A 19,998-nucleotide genomic window follows, 5' to 3' on the forward strand; every position below is an offset into this window, starting at 1 on the left:
CTGTTTCCCTCTAGGAAAGTGAAGCAACAGAAAATGCCCAGCCCATGTGAACAATTGCCATCCGTTTAAATCATATAGGAGAAATGGATGTGATTACTGTATGCCTGTCTGAGCACACTCCAAGCATCTGTAATAAACTATTTAGAACGGGCTGCTTCAGTTTACACTGACTTATATTATATTGATATCAATAAAGCTAATGCTGCAACCTTATTTGCTAGGAAGTAAATCCTGATGAGGGGAACCTGCTTACAAGCAAACATATTAACAGGTATTGAAAGCAGTTTAAACACCAGCATTCCGTGTTTGGGTTAATTAATTTACCAATCTGGTTGTTAGGTGGTCAGTCTTCTCCGTCTTGTGCTAAAATCGATAACATTTATTCACCTTGATTATAATCCATCAATGTGACATTTCATCTGCAAGCCTCCGAATGTTTCTGCTATAAATATTTTAAAAGATAACGTGAAACGAATAATGCAATGGCTATGTCAGTCTAATTTCTTGTACCCGTTTGTTTTCGTTTCTAGAGCATTAAGGCATCTGGTCTCGTTCTCTTGGAGACTATCCTGTTTGGGTCACTGCTTCTTTACTTCCCGGTGAGTTACACTGTTTTGTTCTTAAAGAGTAAAAGACGAGGCCATGAGCTGTGCATCTGATGCAGTGCTTCCCTTTGATGTTTCACAGATGAACACCTTAACAAACCTCTGTCCTCACATGAACGATCATTGCCTGAAGAGCCCTCATCTCAGAGGCGCGCTTAGGTAATTTGAGACTCATTGGAGGTTGGGCAGAGACCTTTAGACCAGGGCTGAGGAACCTGTGGTCCCCCAGGTACTGTCGGACAGGGGCGTCTTACCCATAGAGGCTAGTGGTGCAGGGTGCCAGGGCGCCAAATTCTGGAGGGTGCCAGGGTTGGATGTGGCGCCTCCAGGCATCAGCTCGTTGCCCTTGCCTGCCTCCGCAATACCGCGCTGAAGCAGCACTGCGCCCGGAGCCTCCATCTGCCAAGGCCACCGCGGCATGATGTGGCCAGCTGAGCTGGGAGGCCTCCAGCCTCTTCCTGCCTCCTCCAGCCCCGCCGACAGGGCATCCTCATTAAAAAAAACTCTGGGAAACCGGGGGGGGGGGTTTGCCGGAGGGAGCTTTGCACCACGGCACTGGATATGCTTAAGACGGCCCTGCTGTTGGACTCTAGTTCCCATCAGCCCAATGGTCAGGGAAGATGGGATTTGTAGCCCAATGCATCTGGTTCCCCATTCCTGCTTTAGATGGTAGTGCATATTTACTTCACCCACTTTAAAGTATGATAAGATAGCCCTGCCAAGTTTGGGGTCCTCTGCAGCTCATTCCTGCTAAGTAGAGTCCAAAGTCCTTTTCTCATTGCACCACTGCCTCCCTTTTATACATTGCTGAAAACTCTTAGATGTGGGCTGCTCACAGTAGCAATTTACGCTGCAACAGCCTGTCCTACACCATCCTCTGAAGAATTGTAGAGTCACCACAACCATTTCCTTTTCTTCTTTTTAACTAAAGGGGTGTTACACAATGTACCCAGATCCACTGTAGACAAGCAGCACCTCATAAACAGGAGCTGGATCACGGCAGAGCTATATCAAAGGAAAGCAACACAGGGGCACACTTAGGAAAATACTGAGCTTCCGTGGCTCCCAGTCTTATTTATTAACCAACAGGTTGTGAAAAATAGCTTGCGGACTTGGTGCACCCCCTCTCCTCCCCCCTTTAAACAAAGCTATTGATGCCTAAACTAAGCTACAAAATCTGTCTACTGTTCTTTCAATATGTCTTGTATATAGAAGGGAAACCCAAATAATCTGTTGCCCTTCTGGCATTTGTTATAAAACAGGGAAATTGACTCAATTCCACCCCCAACCCCCCACCATCCGAAATCAAGCAACATATATAGACACTTGATTTTTCAGAAAACATACTGCTATTTTTGTTGTACGTGGGTACATTGTGCAACAATACAAGAAAAGAAAGACACTGACTTGTTTTGGTTAGAACACCTACCTTAGGGAACAGATGGCCATTATAGAACATGTAAAGGAAGACACTAAATACCTTTGCCTATTTCTAGCCTCTTACATTTCTGAGATGAGAAAAGTGGCATAGAAAAACAGGAAGAGGAATAAAGAGACATAGTTTGTTTAACAAACTACGAGTAAACCATCGGTGGTTCCACAGTAATCAAGCAAGCCATGGTTTCTACAAAGTTTGGTTCCTTTTTCCAACTGCACTAGTCTTTTGCCTTTGTAGTCTGTGGTGTGTCTTGGCTATGGTGTTCAGAGTAACCATAATTAAGGAGAAGGCACTGGATTCAAATGTGATGCCAAGCAATAGTTAAAACAAACCAAGGTTTGTAAGCAAACAACAAACCATGGCTTCAGATCTTGGTTTGTTGGCTATAGACAAACCTGTAACTATAATTAAACTTCTGTGCAGGGTTCATACATAACACTAAGCCATGGTTTAGTCTTACATGTGACCCAGGCCACTCATAGTATATATCAGGCATCCTCAAACTGCGGCCCTCCAGATGTTTTTGCCTACAACTCCCATGATCCCTAGCTAACAGGACCAGTGGTCAGGGATGATGGGAATTGTAGTCCAAAACATCTGGAGGGCCGAAGTTTGGGGATGCCTGGTATATATGTTAGGAAAAGTATGGGAAGAAGGAAAACTAAGGATAGTTGTACAGTTCTTCCCAAGTTTGTTCATGTGGAAACGTGCTGAGGTGACAGTTTTCTGTTAGATAACTCTGTTTTCATCTCCGTGATTGAAATAAACATTTGATCTTGCCATCCAAGATTTATGCACCAGCTTGTGGAGCTTTGTATATAAAGCCTATAATGAGGCCTAGATGAAAAGGTTCTTGTATTTAGTTTCTGTCACCCCTTTATTATCTTTTGATGCTTTTTCTCTCTAACCGTCAGTTGCCAGTTGTTTCAGTTTGCATAACAACTACCACTTCTAGTGCTCAATCCATCCCTGTGAAGTCTGTTGTTGTTGTTTTTTAAAAAGAAAGGAAACCAAAATTCCAAAAGTAACCCCCTGCACGCTCCTAATACGATGACTGGAAACAGAGCACACTATTGCCCCATGTTATGTCTTCTGGTTCTGAACTCTCCCCCAGATGAGAGCAACCAACTCAGGAGTTCCCTCAGAGCCCCCAAAGCCTTTCCTTTCCTTCAGAGAGGTCTTGGGGGTGGGGGGTTGTTGGCTCCTAGTCTAAGAGGCTTAGGGTGCTTCTCATCACTGAAGGCTCCCTGGGGACACTGTGCAAACTTCCTTCTCCCTTTCCTCCTCCCTCAATTACTGTTCCTGCAAGGCAGGGGTGAGGACACCTCCGCTCCTTTGAAAGAGGGATTCTGTTATGTACTGAGCTTAATCATAGAACAATAGGATCCAGAATCAGCAGTCTGATTGGTCCGCAGGAGCCACCCAATCCAACTCCAGGTGGAAGTGAATCCGCAACCTGATTGGCCTGCAGGAGCAGCCAATCAGGCTGCTGGCAGAAGTCAATCCACAAACTGATTGGCCCACAAGTGTAGCCCTGAAGTAGCCAATCACACAAAGCCCATTGTGTAAATAATGTATATAAGCAGATGGTTTTGGGAAAAGGGCATTCTTCTTCTCCTTGATGACTATGAGCTGAATAAAGAGCATGAAATTCACTCTCGACACCGAGTATATTTCAGATTCCTTGTTAAACCACTTGGGAAGTGGCAGCTCTGTGAGAGGAATGGGGTCCCCTAACAACTCTCAGCACCCATAACAAAATATGCTTCCCAGGATTCTTTGGTGTGGGCAGAGCCATGACAGTGTGCAGTGTTATGATGCTGCTTTGAATGTATAGTGCAGATGGAGCCTATGTGTCTGCAAGTTGTTGTACATGAGTATATTGGTGTGGGAACTATGGCCTTCCAGGTGTTGTTCAACTCCAGCTTCCATTGGCTCAATCCAGCATGGCAAATAATCTGGGATATCAGGAGCTGTAGTCCAGCATCATCTGGAGGGTCAACAGGTTTCCCCACCACACCCCTGCTGTATATTTGCATGATTGGGGACTCTCCATTTTGCATACTGCATGCACACACAGCCAATAAAGCTTTTTATCTGGTCTTTCCCAAAGTGAACCAAAGCCCTAGGGATAAACAATTTTAGTGCAGTAACCCCTCTTAAGTTTCAGGACTCATCTCCTAGGGCTGCATTACTTCTTTTAATAAAACAAAACAGTCCACATTTAATGGCATTTAACAAAATTCGCATGCCACTTAATTGTAAACAAAAACCTCAAAGTGGTTTACAAAGAATGTAAAAAAACAAACATTGCAAATGTCAATAAAAATCAAAGTAGAAAAACAAAATTGAAACACGAATAAAAGCATACTTTATAAGCTAAATTTAAAACATACTTTATAAGCTAAATTTACAGATTAATATTCACTTCAACTTTACATGTTCATTGCATCCATCCATCCCTGAATGGAACTAGTTTCTTGTGTGCATTGCTGTTCAAGCACATGGAAGGAAATGCCACTGAAGTAACAGAATCATAGAATTGTAAAGTTGGAAGGGGCCGCAAGGGCCACCCAGCCCAAACTCCATCAAGGCAGGAATCTTTTTGCCCAATGTGGGACTAGAACCCACAGCGCTTAGCTATCCCAAGTCTATGAGATTTCATTCCTCGTCACTTGTTTAGGATGAGTGTGCAGAGAATATAAGCATGCTGGCCCTAATTAAAGCGAATGCCACTTGGCATGTCACCAGGATGCTTTTGAAAATTTCATTTAATGGCTTTATTTAGAATTTAAAAGAACTGACCTTAAGCAACTTTGCTCAGAGAGCCATTAATTATTATGATACTTATTAGCTGAGGGATGACATTTAAGAACACCGGTTTCCCTTTAATACCTGCTCCACAGAACAGCTAGAAAAGTACGGTAATTAGAGTTGCACACTTTGATTTCCCCTCCCCTCCCACAGTTTATTCTTCTGTAATTAACTTTATACATCTGAAGTAACTAAAAGCTTATTTGAACGCCAGAAAATGTCTTAACGGTAACCAACTCTCTTATTGTAGAGAGACTAAGCTGGAAATGCCTGTTGTTATTCTTCTTTCGGCATATTGTAGCTGTGTTCATCTATCCCCTTCATATGTTATATAGTACTTGTTATATCCACTTGTATACAGTAGACAGCTTTCCAATCCCCCCCAATAACCCCCCCCCCCAGAAAACAAATTCTGCTTTCATTTATATCCCACCTTTTCTTCAAAGAGCTCAAGGTGTGGCATTCACAATTCTCCCTTGTCCCATTTTATCCCCGTGTGGTGGGTCGGGCTGAGAGGGGCAATGTCTGCCCCAAAGACACCCAGGAGGCTATATGGCTGAGTGGGGATTTGAATCCTGCTCTCCCAGGTCCTAGTCTGGCACTCTAAAAAAATAAATAAAACTTGCTCTACATCTTTAACTCTTACTTTTACACCGTACAATCATACTTGTGATGTATAATCTACTTTGGCCCATAAAACAGCTACTGCTAGCGTGATCAGGACCAATATAGCTAGTTCAGGCTTCCTCAAACTCGGCCCTCCAGATGTTTTGAGACTACAATTCCCATCATCCCTGACCACTGGTCCTAGCTAAGGATCATGGGAGTTGTAGGCCAAAAACATCTGGAGGGCCGAGTTTGAGGAAGCCTGAACTAGCCCATCAAAATATGGACACCGGTTAAAAAAAATAATTAGAGAAATTCCTTTGTTAGAAAAGTACACCTTGAGTATGTAGAGGTGAGTGCACATCAGATGGGGGGAGCCTGTTGTTCTCCAGGTGTTGCTGTACTCCAAGTCCCATCTTTCCTAGCCAGCATGGGCAATGGTCAGGGATGATGGGAGCTGTATCCAACGCACATACTCAAGCTGAGTTCTGGGTTGGTTGGTTCTTTCACCCCAAGATATAGGCTTGTTTAAGGAGTGAACCCTACACAAATCTGGAGCGGAGTCCCTAAAATGGTTGGATGGCCTTGTATGCCTCCTTCTGGCAACTCCTGCAACTAAGCTGGTGCCAAACGCATTGCTCTGCTTTCCTCTGGGTGATATCAGCGAGGCCAAGAAAGGGGTCTTGTCATCTGGGCAACCCAGGGCCTCCATACACACTGCTTCGGCTTGCGCCCCGAGGAGGTCACTTTGGTTCTGCTAGCTCAGTGGTTTGAGTTCACCCCTGGAGGCATGCTCTGTTATCCCTCAAGACAGACAGATGCCAACAACAACTTGAGAAGCTTTCCGTCTTCCTTGCCTGTTTTGCGTTGCTCTGCCTTGCATTGTCTGTCAAACCCTTCCTTACTGAATTTACTGAATTCAGCCTCCGCTGAGACATTGGTAACGTAACAGAGTTGTTAGCTGGGTCCATGCAGATCCCTTGGGGGGGGCTCTCAACACAGGGCTGCAGCAGGGTTTCCCCAGCAAAAGGAAAGAGAGTCGTGATTGGCCTGTGGTTAAGCAGTCAGAGAAGACACCACAAATCTGAGACGTGCCAAAGCTTGGATTCGGGTGCTCCTGGCGAAGTAGAGTGACCAGGTGAAAAAGAGGACAGGACTCCTGAACCTTCTGCAGTTGTACAGAACAGAGGATTTGGGCAGGCATAATTGCATGACAAGCTGCACATGCTGAAATTCATCTCTGCAGCTTTGAAAGGTACAGGAGTCCTGATTTTTCCTTCACCTTGCCACCTTGCTGGAGAGCTTCCAGCCTAAGCAAATCAAAAATCCCAAGTAAGACTCTTTGTACTAAGAGCTTTTGTTCTTTATTGTTCCATTCAGAGGCAAATTCACCAACAGCTCAGCATCGTGCTCCATAGGGGAAATTAAAGGAAAGTGATGTGTAGTCTGAAAGCCAAAAAGCGATGATTAAAAAATATCAAGGAGGGGAGATGCTATGCTATAACTTTCCCTTCAATACACTTTATTAAAACATTCATTTTTAGTTAAGCAGGGACATACCACTTAATTGAACCACTCTGGCAGCAAGTTTGTTTGTTGCTATTCTCTACACATCAGCATGGGTGCTTATTTCACATTATAAATAGTGGGCTTTTATTTCTTCATTAAATATTACCGTATAGTCAGCTGCAACTGAATGGGCTAGACTGCTCTTTACACTCCTTCAATTTAGGCTGCGAAAGGTAAGTAAGCAGTGAACTCAGAAATCACTCAGGAACAATGGGAAAAGTGCAGGTCCCAGTGTCCAACCCTCATTCTGTTTATGAACCAGGAAGGGCTTCCGTGATTCACCTGAAGTTGCTACATAACTTCTGTGTGTCTTTTGTTTTGTTTTATAGGTTATCATTTTGTACTTTGAGCCAAGCACATTTCGCTGCGTTCTCCTAAGATGGGTTCGCCTTTTGGGATTTACTACTGTTTATGGAACTGTTACACTCAAGCTGCACAGGTACTACATATGTTATAATTTTTGTTTCTGGGTGAAGTGTAAATTTTGCGTAATTTTGTTTTGCATGTGTTGCGCGCACAGGTGTACAGAGGAGATTGCAGTGATGATCTGTGATTTTATTTTATATATATTTTTGGACACGGAAAACAGACTTCTTCAAAGTTTTCATTTGCCTTCGGAAGCCTATGCTTAATTTTCCCAGTAGTCTAGAAACAAATAGCGCAATCTTACCGATGGAGGGGCGTGTTGCAGCTACGGTGGGCTCTGCCCTAACAGAAACTCCAGCTTGCTGTCCCCAGTTTTCCCACCAGCAGTAACTCCTAAAGCATTTAGGGGGCATTTTGGGATGGGGTGAGGATGCTGGAGGTTTTGTATCCACAGGTTCCGAAGCCCTTCAGATCTCCTGAGTGGGGGGGTCTAATCCTTGGGTTTCTCACTTGCACTGCCCTGAAATGTTGCAGGAGAAACAACTGTGTAAAAAATAACACCCCCTCTCTCACCTGGCTGCTGCAAGCGGCAATGCTTTTGATGTAACAGTGGATCCTTTCATCCAGGCATAGGCAACCAGATGTTTTGGGACTACAACTCCCATCATCCCTAGCTAACAGGACCAGTGGTCAGGGATGATGGGAGTTGTAGTCTCAAAACATCTGGAGGGCTGGGTTTGCCTATGCCTGCAGTTTGATCTATCTTGGGCAGGAACTGAATTGCTCCACAAGAATGTGTGTTTATGAGAGATATTTAATTATCACTGGACGAGACTATTGGAAAAGTTGCCCATTGATATTAATGGGCACGACCAACTTGGGTCCATGAATTTCAGTGCATAGAACTTATCTGGCAACAATCCATTGCACCCTGCACCAGCTGTCATTTCTGAACCACCTTCAAAGGAAGGCCCACATGGGGCGTTTCATCTTAGCAAAAAAGGCAAGTTACAAGAGATACAACAGAGGTGTGGGGGATGATTCATGGTGTGGGGAAAGTGGGCAGCTAAATGTTTTTCTCCCTCTTCCATAGCACTAGACCTTGGGAACATCCTATGAAGTGGAATGCTGGGTGATTCAGGGTGGACCGAAAGGAAGTACTGTATAGTATAAATGGTGGTACTCCCTCCCATAGGAGGCAGTGATGGCCACCAATTTGGATGGCTTTAAAAGAAGATTGGACAAATTCATGGAGGGTATATCTGTCAATGGCTACCAGCCATGATGGCTGTGATCTTCCTCCACTGTAGGAGGAGGCCATATGCACCTGAGAGCCAGTGGCTGAGAATCAGAGGTAGGGCAAATGTTGTTGTACTCAGTTCTTTCCTGCAGAGGCATCTGGTTGGCCACTGTGAGAACATGATGCTGGACTGGATGGGCCATTGGCCAGATTTATTTTATTTATTAAAGTTGTATGCCGCCCTATACCCACAGGGCTCAGGGCAGTTCACAAGATAAAAGCGCAATATACAAGCACAAAATACACAATCAAAAGAAAAAGAAAAACCACCCCAATACCCCCCCACACCACCATTCTTTATTCGACCGTCAGTCAGAAAAGATACACTTCTCAGTACAAAGTTAAAACATCTAAGACATCGAAAAACTAAAATAAAACATGGGCAGCACTAATAAAGGCTATACAGATAAACCCGCATCAATGCAGTCGATTTTACTCTTACGACGCTTGAGAGCTAGGAAGAGAAATTTGGCCACCAAGAAAGCTGTTTTCCCAGTGGGATTATTCAACAAATGTACAACCTGACTTTCTCTGGATAGACAGCTAAGCTGAGATAGGCTATGAGACATTGTCTTAAATCTACATAGAAAGGGCAACTCAGGAGGATATGTTTGGTGGACTCTCCCTCACCCAAGGCACAATGGCAAGTTCTCTGATCATATGGAACTCCCCTGTACCTTCCCCATAATACCGCAGATTCGAGGACATTCAGTCTGGCCGCAGTGAGGAGTCTGCGGTATTCCACCTAGTAGATTACCGCGAGATAAGGGGCTGGTGTAACCTGATAGATCTGCTCCCCCAGGAACATCCCTGGTTTCACGCAGGCTATGTCCTCTTGTCTAGCAATATCGCCCAATCTCTGAGCAATCACGGCTCTAGCTTGACGGTATGTCATAGACTCCAAGTAAAGATGTGACAGTTGCGCCCCCCCCCCCATTTTAAAAGGGCATTGGACGTCAATCAGCCAAAGGCCTGGTTAAAGAGGAATACTTTTGCCTGGCGCCTAAAAGTGTATAATGAAGGTGCTAGGCAAACATTCCTGGGAGAGTATTCCACAAACAGGGAGCCACTGCAGAAAAGACCCATTCTCGTGTTGCCACCCTCTTCTCATGGAGGAGGCACACAAAGAAGGGCCTCAAAGGATGACCTCAGGTTCATATGGAAAGAGGTGGTCCTTGAGGCGGATCCAGCAGGGCTCCTCTGATGTTATTACAACAACACATTGTAGTAGTCCAAACTACAGGTTACTAGGGCATAGACAGCCAAAGCCAGGCTACCCCTGTCCAGAAAGTGCTACCATCTTTGAGCTACCGACTGAAGCTAGCAGATGGCACCTTGTGCCACCGAGAGCGCTTGTGCCTTCAATGGCAGTGTTGTCTCCAAAAGTGTCTCCAGGCTGGGCACCTGCTCCTTCATGGGGAGAATAATACTATCCAAAACAGGATATATCCCACACTTCTGGACAGAGGAGCAACTCACAAACAGTGTCCTTGTCTTATTTTGATAGTATTTCATTATGTTCTTTCAGTCCGGATTTTCCATGAATACTTCTTTTAATTGCAAACTGATGTGGAAATGGGGAGAACTGAATTTAAGACTGGAGAAATGATAAACCAAGAGGCATTGAAACTGGCAGCTTCATCTATCCTTAGCTGCAGCTTGACCCTGTGCCCAAACCACACTGTGTAAAAATAAAAAAATCCCTTCATTTCCCTGTGGATTATTTGTGCACAGCTTGGAGTTGTACTATAGCCCTCCCGTTCCATTTATGCATTTGAAAACAGAACTACACAAATTATGTTTACTTTGGTAGTAATGCCTATACTTGCCACGCTATGATCTTTGCTGCTATATCACTTGTAGCATTCCAAGCAAAGAGAGCTGCCAGGCTTACATCAGGCTTCAAAGCAAGACTAAACGGTTTACAGAAGTGTTAATGGGATGTATCACTGCACAGCTTGAGGTCACTGGTTATACTACAGAAGCAGCAGCTGAAGGCTTGGAGGCTTTTTGTGAGAGCCTGGGAAATGACAACGGAGCTCTGCTCTGGGCAGACATATGAAGTGACTTAATGCTGGATTGGGGCCAGACACTGAGGACCTGATTAGGCTTTGTATGATTTGTGTGTGCACGCGCGTGCGTCCTCTTTTGTTGCTGCTATTGTTAAATTGCGGTTGTGCAAGGGAGCAACTTGATTCCATAGCATGTGGGGGAGAGGAAATGTAACCCTTTCCCCCTGGTGCAACCCTGATCTGCATCAGGGCCCCCTGTACCACCTGTTGTCCCAGGATCCACCACAGCTGCTGTTTGCTATTAGTGCTAATGGCAATGATCCCCTTGGGGCAAACAGCAGCGCTCGCCTGCCCTGTGTGTGTTTGTGTGTCCAGATCATCATGGTGGAGTCAAAGGATTAAATGCTCGTCTCCACCCACATCATGGTCTTGTTCCAGAATGGATGCGAAACTCAAGATGAACAGCCAAAGGCCACTCGCATCTACTTTGGCATTCAGAATACTGGTCCATTTAGCTCAGGGTTGTTGATTCTGACTGGAAGCTGCAGCAGCTGTCTAATCTCTAAAGATAGATTTTCCCCAACCCTGCTACTTTTTTATCTGGAGATTCTCAGGAACAACCTGGGGGCTTCATTGTTGCAAAACATGTGCCCTGCCAATAACTTCTAGTCTGTTGATTGTTTCACTTGTTTACAGATCATAAGAACACACAGGTGAGTTGTATTTTTGTTATCTCTTTGATGGGCTTGGCTCCTAAGGCTGCAGTCCTATAACCCACAAACTTAGATGTAAATGCCAGGGAGTTACTCCTGAGTAGATATGTGTAGGATTGCACAGCTGGATAAGGGAAGATAAGGAATTGCATGGAAAGAAAGTTCTTCCCGATGTTTAGTCAGAATCTCCTTTCTTGTAATTAGAATCCATTGGTTTGGGTCTTAGCCCTCGGAAGCAGCGGAGAACAAGTTTGCTCCGTGTTCCATGTGACAGCCCTTTAGATATCTGAAGAGGGCTATCATGTTACCTCTCAGTCTCCTCTTCTCCATACCCAGTTTCCTCAACCGTTCCTCACAAGGCTTGGTTTCCAGACACTTTGTCATCTTGGGTGTCCTCCTCTGCACATGTTCCAGCTTATCAGCATCCTTCTTAAACTGTAGTACCCTGAACACAGTACTCCAGGTGGGGTCTAACCAAGGAAGAATAAAGTGTAACTATTGACTTCTCTTGATCAGGACATTGTACTTTTGTTGACAGCCTAGAATAGCATTAGCTTTTTTGCTGCTGCATCACACTGCTGGCTTATATTAAAGTTTGTGGTCTACCAAGACCCATAGATCCTTTTTGCTTGTACTGCTGTCAAGCCAGATGTCCCCTGTCCTATATTTGTACATCTGATTATTCCTGCTTAAGTTCAAAAACTTACATATGCCCTTATTGAAATGAATCCCCTCCCTTTGGAATAAAAAAGGCTAGCAAGGATATGCCCTTCTATTTGAAGCACAGAGTATAATTAAAGGAACTCATCTCCACTAGAGTTTGAAGTTAATTGATCTGTTTAAGTGACAATAATCAATAGCATGCATAATATATGCAGAGGTAAAGTGTGGTCTCACACAGGAGCACTCCACAGCTGTGTACCTTTTTGCTTGCAGAGCCTCTTGCCAAAGTGAGCTTAATCAGAGCAGAAAGAATCTTTCCCTCTGCCATAGCTTTTCAGAGGTTGGCAATGCACATTATTTTCCTATCAATTTACCTTTGTGTTTTGCCTTTTTGAAAGAGATGGGTCATTTCCATCTCCATCCCGTAGGAATAGTGCTTTAGCTGTCAATCCTTCTCAGCAGTGTTGTTGTTGTTGTTTAGTCGTTTAGTCATGTCCGGCTCTTTGTGACCCCATGGACCAGAGCACGCCAGGCACTCCTGTCTTCCACTGCCTCCCGCAGTTTGGTCAGACTCATGTTGGTAGCTTCAAGAACACTGTCGAACCATCTCATCCTCTGTCGTCCCCTTCTCCTAGTGCCCTCAATCTTTCCCAGCATCAGAGTCTTTTCCAGGGAGTCTTCTCTTCTCATGAGGTGGCCAAAGTATTGGAGCCTCAGCTTCAGGACCTGTCCTTCCAGTGAGCACTCAGGGCTGATTTCCTTCAGAATGGATAGGTTTGATCTCCTTGCAGTCCATGGGACTCTCAAGAATCTCCTCCAGCACCATAATTCAAAAGCATCAATTATTCGGCGATCAGCCTTCTTTATGGTCCAGTTCTCAGCAGTAAGTCCCACTGAACATACTAGGACATGCTTCTGTGTAAACGTTCCACAGGATTGCAGTGTTGCAAAATGCCTTACAAGACTTTTCATGCAATGGCACATGCATAGAAGTTAGCTTTGTTGTTGTTATATTCAGAATCAACTTTTCACTAGGCTCCATGCTCACCAGCCCATTGGTCTTTTTTGTGGTGAAAAGCTTGACTTTAGTAATAAGTGGCTGTTATCTGATTTATTTACTTGGAAAACCCACTAGAAGAATTGCATAGTGTCATATTAAATGGCACTGTTAGTATTCTTGTAGCATGACTTCTCAAAGGGCCTAATAAACCGGAGAGGAACAAGTGGCTAGGGGTGGGGGAACTTTCTTGAAGCAATGGCTTTCATTTACTAGAGAAAACCCTTCCATATCATAGCAGAAAACGTGAATGAATTGACAGCCAACAAGAACAAGAATAGGAAATATTTTTGTGTTGCGTGCATGGTACTCCCAGCAGCCATTTTCTCAAAATTCAAGATGTGCCCACTTTGTTCAAAAAGGTTCACAATCCCTTTTTCTAAATCGTTTATTAGTCTTGGAGATTATTAGGAGCCTTTGCTATGAGCAACTATACTACTGACTAAACACGCACAGCTAAGAAGGTGAATTTAATTTTTCGGCTCTGATACATTTTAAAAACATTTCTGTGTTTTTGTTTTTTTAAAAGAGAGCCACTATAAAAATATATTTCCTGCATGTGAAGAAATTTGAATTTTGAACAGTGCCACATCTAATAGCTTTGTTCTCTCAAACCTAGTCAGAACTGGCAGGTTGCTTGGTTCCACATGTTTTGCTATTAAGAGGTGCAAATTCAGCTGAAACAGTTGACTCCAATTTGGACCTGGTGGTTATAAAGGAAGTTTCGGATGCATTGTGCAGGAGAGGATTACTAGAGAGCATGACTCAGATCTGTTTTCATGTGTAAGCTTCCTGATAAATATTGACCTTGAAATCTTTTGTACTCCTTGTACTCCTTGTTCTGGAAAACTTTGATAAGGGAAAAAGTAGGCAAACGGCTGATGGGTGAGATAATGATCTCTCAGTGCTTTTTAGAAGCAAATAATTAGCTTGCCCCAGCACCAATACAATATGAAGGATTTTATAATTGTTTAAGAAGAACACTGTGGCAAAGACAGTGACCCATCTGTAATGTAGGGTGTGTTAATATTTGGATGTACACTTTGAAGGCATCCCACAAGATGTGACCTGCACAAGCTCCTGTCCAGGTGGACTTTGTCTGCGATAGTTTTGAAGGCCCTGCTGAGTTCCGCTCTGGAGTTGTCACAGCCTCTCCTCATCCCAAGGGCCACATTGCTCATTAGGCAACTTTCTGGGGGCCGCAGGCAGTGCCTGGCAAGCTCATTTTAAAAAGCGACTTGTTTTAGTTCTAGTTTATCCTGTCCAAAACGGAACTAATTTCAGTATGTCCATTTACAAAATGAACTAGTTTAGTTCAAGTTCCTCCAAATGAAGATTTTAGTTTGTTAAGAAGTTTGTCCTCAGCAAATATAAAAATAAAACAAATCAGCATTCTTAATGTTACAAGCTGCTGTGCTTAAGTATGGGGCCCAAAAGCAAATAAGTACAGTAGTACCTCGGGTTACGAACACGATCCGTTCCAGGTCGCAGTTCGTAACCCGAAAAGTTCGTAACCCAAACTGCCATTTTGCGCATGCGCAAAGCGCTATTTTCGCGCTTTGCGCATGCGCAAACAGCGTGCGTGCGGTGAAAAATACTTCCGGGTTTGCACAGTTCGTAACCTGAGTTGTTCGTAACCCGAGGTGTTCGTAACCCGAGGTACGACTGTAATAAGATGTCTGACAGACAGAATGTCCACAGGTGAAGCTTTCCCCATGATAGTATTTCCATACTAGAAAAGGCTTACCCTGTTTAATTTGTGCCAGACACTCAGCTGTTAAAGTGCATCATGTGCTGTGTTCCTGGACCTATGTTTATTGCTGTAAGATGCTCCTGTTGGAAGAGAGTGGATCTCCTCGGCAGGGAAGATGCCAAGTGCCCTTAGCAACAGCAGCACCTCCGTATCCACCTAATAAGCCTTATAATGTTGTTTTGCAAACAATTCAGATAGTAAATGTTGAATAATTGATGGGTGGCAGGGATTAATGGCTGCCCCCCCCCCAAATAATTCTTCAATTTGATTCTGATGAAGCATGAAGCTAGATCTAATCCTGGAGGCATCATCAGTTATTATTTGTATTGTCCGGAGGACTTCTTTGTTTTTTGTATGGCTGCTATAGCTTCTAGAGTTTATAACTGTAATTTGTAGTTTTGCATTTGATGCACATATACCCACATTTGCTTGCATGCATAGTTATTCAACTTCAAATAATCATTCTTTTTGGCATCATTTCACTGTCACTTTGGTTCCTGAGACTTTGTTTTTCCTAGCCAAGAAAACAGTTGTTCTCTAGATCCCTCAGGGCACATATGCGTGAGAGCTTTGGCTTCCTGTCCAGCACATTTATACAAAGAAGGGCAGGTTACCTAATCTGGCAAAGAATAAAAATGTGCTGGCTCTCCCCTCAGCCCCATTTGCAAATCAGTGTGAGCTGAGCTTGGAGCACACTTGGAACTATGGAAAGCAAATGACACTTAGCAAGTCTATTTGGCTCTCTTAAAAAACCCTGGGTGGACAGGCAGACAGGTTCACAATCCGGTGGTAGAAAAGCAGCACACATCCTAAAGCAGTGGGGACTAACCAGTTTCCCTCCATATGGTGCTGAGCTACAACCTCTGTCATCTCTGACCATTGGTCATGCTGGCTGGAGCTGGTGGGCATTGTAGGGCCACAAGTTTAGCCACCTTCTTAGGTTCTTATCCTGCCACCTGCATTGCATCATCCACCAGTAGCTTCAGCCATATTGCAAAGGCACATATTTTTGCCCTGGCCCATAAGCTGGAACCTCGTTATTATTGCTGAGTTTCTTTCTTTGTAATTCTGTTTTCTGTTTTTATAATACCGGTACTATTTCACTGTTCTTTTGTTTCTGTTTTATTGTAGTATTTTATGTTGTGGTTTTTTTTTGTATCTATACTGCTAAAAGATTTTTGTAAAAAAAAAGTTTAAGCAGTTTATAAATACTTGAGCCAATCACTGCCTCTCAGCCTAACCACTAACAACAAGGTTGTTGTGGTAATTAAATAAGGCAGGGTAGGAACCAGATATGACACCTTGAGCTTCTTGAAGAAAAGGGTGGGGTGGGGAGGGGCAGTACCTCTAGCAGGGAGCACATCATGCTCCTTCTGGTTTAGTTTGTCTACCTTTGGTAGACAAACATTCTACCATTCAGCTCTGATCTGTGGCTCCCAGGAGTTGTCAGCATGCGACAGTGGCCACACCCTGGGGAACAGCTTCAACTGGCCAGCTCAGCCAGGTGGGGGTACCCGATGGTTCTCAAACCCTTGTTGACTTGGGGACTCCCCCTGCATGTGAATACAGGCTCCACCGGATTGAGCAGAAGAGACCAAGAGTGGGTCCAATGATCAAGAAGGTGGTTTCTGCACATGCTATAGAGCAGGGGTTGTCAAAGTTTTTGTGGCTTGGGCCAGTTCACGGTCCCACAGACGCCATGGTGGGCCAGTGTGTGTGCACACATATGCAAGCCCAAATGCTATTTCCGGCGCTCCTTCCAATGCGGAGGAGGTGTGCACAGGAACTTCCTGCAGCCAATGGGAAGCGGGCCAGCATTATGCAAGGTGGTCCCCGCTCTGCTCCACGCCGGTTTAGCACGGCGCAAGGGAGCCAAGCGGGCAGTGGCGGTCCCCGAGCCTGCGGTAGGAGTCCATGGGTCGGTTAAACAACCCCCATGGGCCGCTTGTGGCCCATGGGCCTTAGGTTGCTGACCCCTGCTATAGAGGGAAGTGAGGCTCATCAATCTGGAAAGTTACCCCATCTAAGGAGAAGGAAAACTCTGATCCTAAACTTCTACTGCCTTGGGAGAAGAAAAGGCAAAGGAGTAAACCCTACACAAATCCAGAGTGGAGTCCTTGTAGGCCTTCTTCCTGCAGTCCTGCTGGTGCCAAACATATTGCTTTCCTTTGGACCATATCAACAAAGCTAAGAGGGGGTATTGTCCTCTGGGCAGCCCAAGACCTCCATACACACTGCCCAGGCTTACAACCCAGGGAGGTCACTTTGGTGCTGCGGTTTGACTTCATTCCCTGGAAGTGAATTCTCTCAAGGCAGACAGATGCCAACAACAACAAACACATATAATGTGTATCTGAAGAAGTGTGCACACCAATGACAAACTTAGTTGGTCTCTATGGTGCTGCTGGAAGAATTTTTTTTATTTTGTTTCAAACACATATAAATAAAATAAATAAATTAATTAAATCTTGCCGTTGGCACTGGAGATTTTTGGGCCTAGCTGGGCAAGTGAGCAGATTGATTTGGGCTGTGTAATTTTCAACTCCTCTGCTCTTTCCTTGACTCGCCCAAAGTTCAGGCTGGTGCAGTTCATCATTTTCTCTCTGACTGCAAGTCAAGGCCCCCAGTCAGAGCAGTGTGTGAGCACAGCCTGTTAGGAAGCCAAGTAACAGCAGAAAAGGAGGAGGAGGAGGAGAAGGGAAAACACTGCCCTGGCCAATCTGTTCCCCTCTTTCCAGAGCCATCTTTCTCTCTCTCTCTCTCTCTCCTCCTTCAGACTGCCAAGCACAGCTAAGCAGCACGCGAACAAGCCCCACTGGGAAGGGAGACAAATAACAGGGAGGAAAAGGGAATGCACTGCCAAGCTGCCACGGCCCTTTGTAGGGATGGGGAGAAATTTGGCTTAGTTCCCATGTAAAGGCGAATGTGCCCAATCCTCACATTCCAAAACAAGGTGGGAACCAAAATACAACCATCCTTTGAGCTTCTCTGAATTTTGCAAAGAAGTTCTCTAGCTAGCCAAGTAATGTGTGAAAAAAAGTGTGCACATACATGTGTGTGTGTGTGCAAATAACAGAAAAAACGTATTAGGGAAGATTGCTTTGCAAAATTGTTTCTGCTGGGCAAGATTGCACACACACAAAAAGTGTATATTTGGAGAAATTTGCACTGAAATGCTGGTGAATTTTCATTATGTGTTTTTTAATAAAAAAATTGCAGGCTGATGTGGAAATGTGTAGAGCTGAAGTTAAGACTGAAAAAAGAGAGAATCTAAAAGATGTGGCACACAAAGAAAAGGAGATGGGGAGAGAGAAGGGGGAAAGCAAGCTCTGGTATCAGTTCTTAAAGTTATAGTCATGTCAACCATTGGGGCTAGGAGCCATTCACACCCTTTCTCTCCTGGCAGTTCTTTTTCCTGCCCCACCACCTGGCTGGGAGGGAGGGAAAGGTGTCAAGCCTTGCTTGCGGCACTCAGACTTCTCCGTCTGTCTGCTTATCCAGGTACCAGTCCGACCCAGCCCTGGCTAGCTTCCCAGATAGGGTCGGGTGGGGCTCACCTCCTGCCCACCATAGAAACAAGCAAGCAGTGAGGTCAGGGTTATATAAGGGGGTAGTGATGATGATAACATCCAGAAGTCAGAAGAAAGCTCCAAAATGCAGAATGTATTGCGGCAGGGGAGGGGGGAAATTTGTGGGAGTGAATAATTTACTTTGTTGTAAATAGTAGGTGTGACTTTTCTTCTGGCTCAGCGGTTCCCTAGATTTTTTTAATCTCAGTTCTCCCAGGCTCTTTTGTTGATGACATGGGTAAGAAACGGGACACCCAGGTGTTCTAAAAATAATTGGTGTAACTGATATTTATTTGATTCTTCCTTACATACCGCACACTTTACAGATACAGAATTCTGTAAATATGCCCTTGGGTTTTATGGTATGTTTGTTTTCTCTGGTGCATGTAGCCAATAGGCAGCAGCAATAATTCAATGTTATGATGGGGTAACTGGGGGTTCACCAATCATGCAGCACTCTGCTCTTCCCCAAACACACGTTTATGTGCTATTGGCAGGGCAGATCCAAGACATTTTGCTGCCTGAGGCAACAGACAAAACGGTTCACACACACCCTGACCCCATGTCCAAAAAAACAGTAGTTGACTGTTCATCACGGGCAAATAGACAGCGTCTTCCATTACACTTGAGGGCAGCAGACTAGCTTAGGGAGTCTAGAGCAGGCACACTGAGTCCTGTTCTCTCCCTGACTCTCAGAATCTGCCATCTGAAGCATTCACCTCACCCTGCCTAATGGTAGAGCCAGCCCTAGCCCTCCTAAGTACTGAGATGTGGGGAAGGCTCTTTAATTTAAAGAGCCAGTTCACTAGAATGGTGGCTTGAAATACATCTCTTTGGTTGCCTTGATTTCATTGGCTGCCTTGATTTCATTGTGCTTGCTTTGGTGCACATTGCTGCTTGCCAGCAGAAGCAGCTGGGAAGAAAGGAGTTCAGGGCAATTTTTTAAAAAATCGTTTTATAAGTTGTATGTCCTTCTTGCTCAATTTGATCCTTTTACATGGTTTTGTATGTTTTGTGGTATTTTATGTGTATTGTATTTGCTGCTTTTTTTTAGCTGATTCTAGATTAGTAATTCTTTATTGTAACTGATAAGTGTAAACGGTTTAATTGTTGTTTGCTGGTGTTTAATTTTACTGATTACTATTAGATTTTAATGGATTATTGAAAATTGCTTTATTTGATACAAATCGTTTATTTTTGAGTTATTGTGACTTTTTAAATATTGGATCAGATTGTTACTATTAATGTTTGATGTTTTATTATGTTTTTATATGTGTTGGAGGCCACCCAGAGTGTCTGGGGCACCGCAGGCAGATGGGTGGGGTATAAATAAAAAAATATTATAATGTTGTTATTATTGTGATATTTGTAAAAATAAGAAGAAGAGATTTTTTGAAGGAAGCAGGCGGGGCTAATCTGTGGCCCTCCAGAGATTAATGGATCACAGCTCCCATTGTCCCGAACTATTGACCTTGTCAGGGTGATGAGCTCTGGAGTCCAACATAGCTTGATGGTACGGCACATGAAGATCTC

The 19,998-nt window shown here is 44.2% G+C and overlaps 1 protein-coding gene across 1 annotated transcript in view; it reads left to right on the forward strand.

Annotated features, from left to right (window-relative positions):
* The window catches only part of GPR158 (G protein-coupled receptor 158), a 127,017-nt gene that overhangs the window by 84,821 nt on the left and 22,198 nt on the right, over positions 1–19,998 (forward strand). Inside the window, exons 5-6 of the mRNA XM_035129637.2 lie at positions 531–599; positions 7,362–7,471. Coding sequence (XP_034985528.2) covers positions 531–599; positions 7,362–7,471 — 179 coding nt within the window. The remainder of the gene's footprint in view (positions 1–530; positions 600–7,361; positions 7,472–19,998) is intronic.

The sequence above is a fragment of the Zootoca vivipara genome, chromosome 12 (genome assembly GCF_963506605.1).
Source record: "Zootoca vivipara chromosome 12, rZooViv1.1, whole genome shotgun sequence".
Classification (NCBI taxonomy): domain Eukaryota; kingdom Metazoa; phylum Chordata; class Lepidosauria; order Squamata; family Lacertidae; genus Zootoca; species Zootoca vivipara.